Consider the following 9194-nt stretch of genomic DNA (forward strand, 5'->3'; position numbering starts at 1 on the left):
CCATCCTTTCCTTTTTGTTGCACATTTCAGTGTTTAAACTGAGCGAAATCTTTTCGAGAGAGATGCTCTAGTCCTGCTGGGATCTTCAGTGGTTCCTTGACTCTCAAATGTTGATAAATTGTAATTACTGGTAAAGGCTCTGAGGCAGAGCCCCGAATATGTAAGCAGCTGATAAGATTCATCTTACCCTCCAGTCAGATTCCCATTCTGTTCGTCCCATGCTCACAGGTTGTGAGAGAGACCGTGTGTAAATCTTTTGTCTCATCCAATTAATTTTTTTTAAGACTGTCACTTTTGTTTAAGAGAGGGTTGAATTCAAATGCTTGTGTCACTGCCATCTGATCAGTGGCAAAGACGTGGGCTGATCTTGTCCTGTTCAATTCATGTCATTTCAGTAGCTTTCAAGACATATTTGCATGGTTTCAGTGCAAACGTGTGAGCAGTTTGACAATGGCACTGTCTAGCTTTTTGCAGACTGCAACTACTTCCGCATGCTGGATCATTCTGATTAAAGTTGGCAGCAGAGATAGGGCTTAATGAATACATATAGCTGGAACAATGTATCATTTCCTAAAATAGCGAGTGTTTATTATAATTTAATAACTATGTGCATGTTTTCCCTCCAGCATAGTGAAAACTTTGCTGGTGATGTTTTGTCTTTCCAAACGGAATCTTTAACTGCATTTTTTGGAGGAAAAAAAAGAAAAAAAAATATGCTATTTATGGAATTTAGCCTGTATTGAAGATCATGTTTTGAGAGTAGAGAACAACAGCAAGACAGAACAGAAAGCCATGCGACGGAGGTCAACAGCTGGAATTGAACCAGGCTTCCCAGTTGCATGTTGCTTGTCCATCAAGGTTCAAGAAGACTTTATTATCCCCAAGGGGCAATTTGTTATACAGCAGCATAAATAACACACAGGTTATACAAGACAACAGCCACACATCTAGAAACAAAATAAATACGTACTACACGGAAGTCCACACCTCACATTGACTTATTAAAAAGCCTATAGCAGCAGGGACCCAAGCGTTTTTGTGTCTGTTTGTCCTGCATTTAGGCAGACTGAATCTGCGGGGGAGAGACCCAAACCGACTCACAAAGGCAAAAGAAAGAGTAGATTCAATAAAACAACAATAAAACATCCTCATAAAAGTCTTATCGACATTAAAATTGCATAGTTTACGATAAAAAAACATCCGTTGATGGGATTTCACAGACATCTGGACCAATGTGTGAGCCTTCATATCTTCAACACATCGACGTGTTATGGTCGAGGTGTAAATGCCTGGGACTTGCCTGCAGTCAGTCTTAATCAATAGATGAAATGTCTGCAACAAGTGCAGTTGCCATTCACTTTAGTAAATCACTACTGATGAAAAAGATGGTTAGGTTTCAGGGATTTGGGAAGCTTTATACGTCCAGGATTGCCTGATTGTTTCCAGTGTTTTCCACTGCTATAAAACAAAAAAAGGACAGCAATGTTGGTCTGTTGGTTGTATCACTTTGATGCAGAATGAAATATCAACTAATTGCATACCTTGCCATACAATTTGGTAAAGACATTAATGTTCCCTTCTGGATGAGTTGTAGATATGATCCCTTAACTTTTAATCCAGCGCCGTCAGGTCAAAAGTGAGTAAGGAAGTAAGTAAGTAAAGTTTATTTGTATAGCACCTTTCACAGATAAAAATCACAAAGTACTTCACAATAAAATCTATTACAATACAACAAACTAAAACACAAGAACATTTAAACACAAATAGAAAACATAACAAACAACCATAAAAACCACTAGACTAACTAAAAGCCTTCTTGTACAGCAGAGTCTTCAATTGCTTTTTAAAAGATTCAACAGAATTCACACAACATAGAGAAGGAGGTAAGACATTCCACAGCCTATGAGCCACTGCTTGGAATGATCAATCCCCTCTGGTTTTAAAATGAGTGTGGGGAACCACTAAAAGCCTCTGACCTAATGACCTCAATACGGGTGGGAGTATGAAGCTGTTTCAAGTCAGAGATGTATGGAGGAACATGAATGTGCAGGGCTCTAAAAGTAAGACTAGGATTTTAAATTGAATTCTATACTGGACTGGTAACCAGTGAAGTGCTGCATTAACAGATGTGCTGTGTGCTCTTATGTTAATGTGATTTAAAAAGCCCTGCAGCAGAGTTCTGAACAGCCTGGAGACGGTAACGCTCGTTGTCACTCAAACAGGTGAAATCCAAGCGTGAAGAAATGAAAGCATGAATGATCATCTCCAACTCCCCCTTAGTTAGAAGTGTTTTAATTTGGAACTAGTCCAAATAATAGTTAAACTGTCTAACACTGGTATGTAAGTATTTGGTTTATGACCAAATACTTGCTGTGCCTAAGTACAGCCTCAATGTCAGCTCTCAGCGCTCATTAAATATGACCTTTGTGCAGAGCATTACACAATATGTGTTTGTGTGTGTGTGTGTGTGTGTGTGTGTTTGTGCGTGTGTGTGTGTGAAAGAGAGAGACAGATAGTTGTTTACTTTGATATTCTAATGAGTATCTGGTACAGAGTCGGTCAGACTGAGTTTCTGCTTCATCAGTAACAAGCAGGTGTTCAATCCAAAGATGGGAAGGTTGGCAGAAATATAATTTTTCTTCTCGGTTTTAGGTACAATTGCCCTTATAATAGGAAGACCAGCACCTTGCGATCCGAAAGCGCTGAAGTGGCACAAGGAGAACAATGATTAGATGCTGCATAGATAAGATGGTGCAAGCTCGTGTTATTATTAGGGACTTTGAAGTTTAGCCTGGCTTCAACTCGGAGCTAATGAGGGAAGGGCAAATCAATGTAATACAGCCAAGTTTCTGAGTTTGAGTTCATGCTCTGGCAGCAGTACTTTGTAGAAGCTGAAGGTTTGAATCGCAAAAGTGAATAGGATGTTGAAATAAAAATAATAGTTTTCTTCAAGGTGAGGAAATTATGATGCATTGATTGTTAACATGGTAACCAATTTTTAGGGGCAAAAAACAAAGTAAACAACAAAAGAACAAATATAAATTCATTTGTCCCAATAAAAGCTATTAATTATTATAAAGGTTATTCTATCATTTGAGGATTGCACAAATTCAAATGGGTAAAACTGTCTTTAATTTACTTGAATAGAACTCTCATGGCCCCAGTCTCCAAATTACGCAGAAAACATGTGACTAGTGGGATCATCAAAGGAGGCAGTGAATGTCCTGAGCAGTCACTGACTGACATCTCTGAGACATATTCACCACAGGGGCACATGTCTAGAAAGGACATTTTTTTATTGTATTTTAGACACTACATGAACAACCCCTGGCTACTAAGTCATATCGGACTAAACTCTCCTTCCAGGTTTCATTCCTTGGATTAACATATTATGATGGTGGGGTCTGTGCCCTAATTACAATCTAATTTGGGTTCTTGGCCTAATTCTTGTCTGACACTATAACAACTGGGAAATCTGGGAAAAATCGACAAGCCAGAATAGATTTCCTTCATTATTTCCTCTTTAAATGAAAGCATTTAGTCTTGTTTTTATCCCAAACAGACCATCCTCTGTTGTAAAAGTATAATGGCATAGTCTATCTGTCTTTATAGAAGTCTTTTAGAGGATATTACAAGACCATAGTTCACATTTTTTTGCTGACCTTATCAAATCATGCTACATATGTTTCCAGGCATTCTCCATGCAGTGATGCATGCAGCTTGCTGAGGTTTGAAATACATCACAATGGATATATGTATTCTGGTCACATTTTCTCCGTGAAGTGATGCAGAAGTGCAGGGTTGCAATGTGTGTGATCTTTGACAAAGTAAAACTGACATGATGGATTGCTTAAGTCGAGCTTATTTCCATGCAGTACCATTGTCAAAAGAATGGCAACAGTATTTATGCAAAGCTGCAAATATATATTTCTATCAATATTATTTTTTACTAAATAGTATTTACTTCTGTTTCAGCTGTCCCCGTTTAAGACGTACGGTATTCCCTATGATGTTAAGACAGCTACATATATAAACTGGCTCTGGTAGTGTCTGCAAGCTGCTTTTACCCCCAACTTGATTCAAGTTTACACACACATAGCCTACATTAGAATAGTGACTTAATAACCCTGGTTATTACGTTTTAATGCTATACTATATGTTTGTGTAGGCTACTGCAGCAGTCTCAAGTCAAGTGTTCCATCTGTGAATATGTATCAGTGTGTGTGTGTGTTTAAGAATTAGTAGGTTTCACTCTTCTATGGTTTAATCATTGGGTGGATTTTTCTTTGCATCCTCGGCCCTCCTTAAAGGGAAGCCGTGACTCCAGTGGGAGGGTTTAATTCCAGCCCGCAGATCTCTCCGGACTCACTCCAGCAAGACATGTAAGTGGAAAACGTCGCGTTTCGCCTCGATTTGTACTGTAGCCTGCAGCTAAAACACCACATGCACGGTAGCATTAACTGAGCGAGCAACTTGCTTGCACGTATTCCAATCAGCTGTACACAGGCTACAGTAAGGGACACGACAGCTCTGTCGCTATATATCTCTCTGTATTGGGGCGGATTTTTAGTTTCCGGTGCTGTTTGAAACATTTCTCCAAAACACACGGGGGTAGCTGTCTCTTGATCGTAAAGATATACCGTGCAGCAGCCGGTCACATGCTCAGGTTCAGTGATCCTATAGCCATGGATAGCGAGCCGCCGGAGTGAAGTCCGTTTCATGTTGGGAGTCCGCCCTTCAATATGCAACAGGTTCAAACTCTGATGGAATATAGTGTGAGGCCTTAAAATGGTAAAAAAAAAAAACAATCTGGAATGGCTCAATTGTTTTCAGAAAGTAGGCTTAATATTAATTGAAATAATTTTAAGTGAGTATTGTAGGCCTATAATGTAGATGTACAATCGGAAGAAATCTAACACTTGAAAATTGAAAGCTATTATATATTGGATCAAATATATAGGCTACGTAATGCAGTTATTCTGCAAAGAATGTTAAAATGACAAATATGAGCACAAGTCTAACTCCCTATACAGATGTCACCCACGCTGTTTGAATGGCTGGTGATGGATAGAGGTGATCACCTGCAACAGCAACTGTTAAAGCTAAAGGAAAAGAGAGAAACTGAATGCATATTTTAGAGATTTTGCCCTTCTGCTGACCCTCTTATGTGTTGTTGAAATATTTTCTGTTTTTTTATGCCAGATTATTTGCCATGGCATTTTCACTGAAGAGTTTGGTTAATGATGATAGCAGGTACCAGAAATGCTTCCAGCTTTTTCTGGAGCGCTCCTCTGAGCATCAGTGTATGCGGGACTTTATCCACAATATGCTGCCAGATATACTGGGAAGGTAATCCACACGCATACACTCATACACGCATACACACACACACTCACACGCACACACGCTCACACGCACAATTGACAATATAACAAAAAGAATCAGAGTACGTTTGAATATAATACAGTATATTAGAATAGTTAATAACTTTGACTGTACAGTAGTGTTATATTAAACTGCTTGACCAGTACGGCCAGTACAGGAAAAAATAACATTTAAAGGGCTAAAGTGTGATGAATGAAGAAGGCATCAGAGCTAGGCAGATATAATAACTGCTATTAGTTAAGTAACAATATATATTGCTATATTGAAATATGTGGGGACTGATAAGTAGACAAGACAAGTAGACATTGCGGTACAAAAATACCCAAAATATGTTTGCAATCATAAGCAACAGTGTCACCCTTGCATAGTCAAAACATATGTCAAACATTTGTAGTGGCCATAAGCCAAAATAAGGTCATAATCCTTATCAGTCAAGTGGGGAAACAAAGAACAAATTTCATTAAAGTATACAGGAAGTTAACAAGGGAGGCAGATTAAAACAATTTTTTTTTAACATTCAACACCTGGAATGTATTAAACAGGGCAGATAAAGAGAGATTGATTAACACAAAGGAGCATCATCTTCCACCTCTCAATATTTAAATACAGAACTCTGGGAAACTTGCATTGTTATACAATGTTTCTTGGCTGACAAGGAAGGCTCGTTAGCAGGGAAGCAAAACATTCAATTTATTTCTTCAGATATCTATCAGTTCAATCAATACAATTAAAAGAAAAGATAAAATACAGTGTAGAGACTTTTGTAGCAAACAAGTAATTACGCAACTTAACCTGTGCAAATCAACCGATATACACTTAATTATTACTGCTGAAAACAGTCAGAAGGACTAAACTCGAAAAAAAACAGAAACATAATAGTACTCACATAATATATATACATAATATATACTGTACATGATATGTGAGTACTATATGTGGGATTAATCATTCTGTTTGTTACTATTATGATCACAAAAGTAAGTAATTGACTACACTAATGGGTATGGATTAACAATCTGAAACAAGATGTGCATATGTGAATGCCAATCAGTTAGTGTTTATGGAAATGTAGACCCTGTGACTGTCTAGGAAGCACACTAGGGAAAAATCTGAAGAGATATGACTCACAAGTAAATTAAAAAAAGTGTAAAAATGTTATTAAATTCAGTCGATGAGTGACAGAAACATGCCATAGCAAGAATCAAAGCCTTGGTATTGCTACAGACGCTATGTCAGAACATCTCACATGTGTCACAAATTGAAAGGTAAAAGCCCAAAAATGTGACCCACATCCGGCAGGTTGGAGGATGTGAATTTCCAGACATGTCTGTTCTAAAGACTTAAAGTGCTTTTTATTGCTCTTTCCTCAGCATTGGAGATGGAAAGTCCCATCTAAATGTCATTGGAGTTGGAAGTGGAGCTGGTAAGAAGAACACACAGTGTAGGACACTTTCACTGCTGAACTTATGTACTGTTCTTCTTTGTGACACAGTAAATAGCTGAGCGACCTCTGCGGCAGACAGCGAAGGTGAGGAGGCGTTGTTGAATCAGCCTGCTGTAACGGTTTCTATTGCTCTGCTGTCATTTATGGCTGCAGCAGTATAAAACCTTTAGCCTTATTATCACTGCCAAGAGTTTGTATGCACCTGTCCAGTTGTCAGATTAATCTTTAACCTTAGTCGCAGACAGTGCCCTCACTAGCCTGTGGTTTTACTGCACATTGTCTCCAGTGCTCATGATACATTAAGGTTCATTTGTTCCTGAGCAAACCCACTATATATACCCATGAGTGCTTTTCCCCTTCACTTATGTCAAAGCCAATTCTTTTAATTTACCTGAGCTGTCATGTGAGTGTCATAATGGAGCGATGGTACAGATTCTCTAATGGACTGTGAAATCCATTAGAATGACGACAAACTCCCCCGCAAGGTATTGTTCAATCTAATCAGAAAGATTCAGCGTCTCTCCAGATCAGCTTCTTGCTTTGATTTACTTTATACATGGCAGCTTGTCAGCTTCAATAAGAAATAGAACAAAATCAGCCGCCTGTGGCTATATGATATTGAATTAAATATCATAGTGATACTTCTGTGGTTTTTAGCTTTGACTCAAGGTTTTTTAAGAGATTATTGCAACATAAAATGTATAATTTCCTGCTAAACTGACAAGGGCTGTTAGCCATTTCCTGCTTGATTCCTAATGATTTGCAGGTTAATATTAAACTGTTTAGGTACTGTTGGAAGAGTATAGGTCAAATGTTATAAAAAAAAATAGGTGTTTTAAAAAAATAAAACTGTATTTTGTGCCTGTAGGTGAGATCGACCTCGAGATGCTCGCCAAGCTTCGTCTTAAGCACCCAAGGGTGACTGTGGATAACGAGGTGGTGGAGCCTAGCAGCACTCAGCTTCATAACTACAAAGGTACAGTCTTGATAGGCACACGCTTATCTCACATACCACAAATTTAAACTGTATCTGTATATTTACATGAACCAAAATAGTCTTCAATATTTAATTTTACAGCAAATAAGGAATGCACATACTTTTTATTTTATTTTTAATTCTTATAATACAATTTAAAGCAGCCCTTGGATTTCACACTAACACACACAGGTATTGATGTATTACAGTATTGGGGAGATGTTCCTTTAACCGCCAGCCCAAGATTCAAGCCCTCATGTTGGCAATTATGCACCTTGAACACACTAAATCCCCAACAGCTCATGGTCTGCTGCTCCCTTACAGTAATTTCACATAGGCTACTTTGTAGTACTGCTGCCACTAATTATTCACACATACACATATGTATTCTAAGAACTGTCATAAAGAAAGTAGTACTTAAAGTGTTGATCCTGAGGTTCCTCATTTTTATCTGTAATGCTCAAATCTCTTATGCACTGTGTGCCTATCACAGTATGTGCTCACACCTCCACACAGTTTTTGCAGTTTGAATTTCTGAATTATTTCCAAAAATGTGTTGATAGGTTGTGTAGATACTACAACACCATGTTAATTTCAGTGTTAGTATTACTTTATAATACAGTGAATATTAAGTACAGTGTTTTCTGAGGTAAAGTAGTTATGGTATACTTCCCCTGCTTTGTATTTATCATTCACACAAAGCAACGTGGAGTTACAATACATTAATTTTTGACATTGTAATGTAGCACTTACATTACATAACTCTGTTATGTGTCGGGTGATGCAGTTTTGGTGTCACAGAAACCAGGTTTAGATTACATCAAATTCACCTGGAACAAGATGACAGCCACTGAGTTTGAGGAGCACTGGAGAGAGAAAAAGATGACTAAGAAAGCTGACTTCATTCACATGATACAGGTTGGTTGTTGCCGACATTGTGCTCCTTGCCCACAGACTGTATTTTTGACACATCTAGGTCATATTCATTTGGTGGCGCTCCAGGGCAATTAATCCCATTAGAACATCTGTCTAGCATGGCATTATAATTGGGTGACCCATGAATCCAGTTACCAGCTCATTATCTGTGGTGAAATCGACAGATGCTGTACTACGTGAAGGATCCTGGAGCTACCATCAGCTTCTTCCAAAGTCTCCTCGACAAGAATGGGAAGCTTCTTATCCTTCTAGTGTCTGGTAAGTGGATGGAACTAACCTTAAATTATCGAGACATTTTTTTGTCTTTTCTCTGATTGCTGGGGTTTGTTATGTTCCATACAGTCAAGTATACCCGGCTTCAGTACATCTAGGGAAGAAAACCAGTTTAACCATGTATCTATCTAAAAGTGCCATCACTGTGGTTATCAGAGGTAGTGGGGGGGGGGGGGGGGG

The 9194-nt window shown here is 38.4% G+C and overlaps 1 protein-coding gene across 1 annotated transcript in view; it reads left to right on the plus strand.

Moving 5' to 3' along the window:
• The first annotated feature begins 4261 nt into the window (after positions 1-4261).
• Positions 4262-9194, plus strand: part of hnmt (histamine N-methyltransferase) — a 31147-nt gene continuing 26214 nt past the window's right edge. Inside the window, exons 1-6 of the mRNA XM_034885628.1 lie at positions 4262-4382; positions 5203-5349; positions 6756-6808; positions 7698-7805; positions 8593-8723; positions 8906-8999. Of these exons, the coding sequence (XP_034741519.1) occupies positions 5213-5349; positions 6756-6808; positions 7698-7805; positions 8593-8723; positions 8906-8999 (523 nt within the window). The 5' untranslated portion in view covers positions 4262-4382; positions 5203-5212. The remainder of the gene's footprint in view (positions 4383-5202; positions 5350-6755; positions 6809-7697; positions 7806-8592; positions 8724-8905; positions 9000-9194) is intronic.

Source organism: Etheostoma cragini, chromosome 11 (assembly GCF_013103735.1).
Source record: "Etheostoma cragini isolate CJK2018 chromosome 11, CSU_Ecrag_1.0, whole genome shotgun sequence".
In the NCBI taxonomy this organism is placed as follows: domain Eukaryota; kingdom Metazoa; phylum Chordata; class Actinopteri; order Perciformes; family Percidae; genus Etheostoma; species Etheostoma cragini.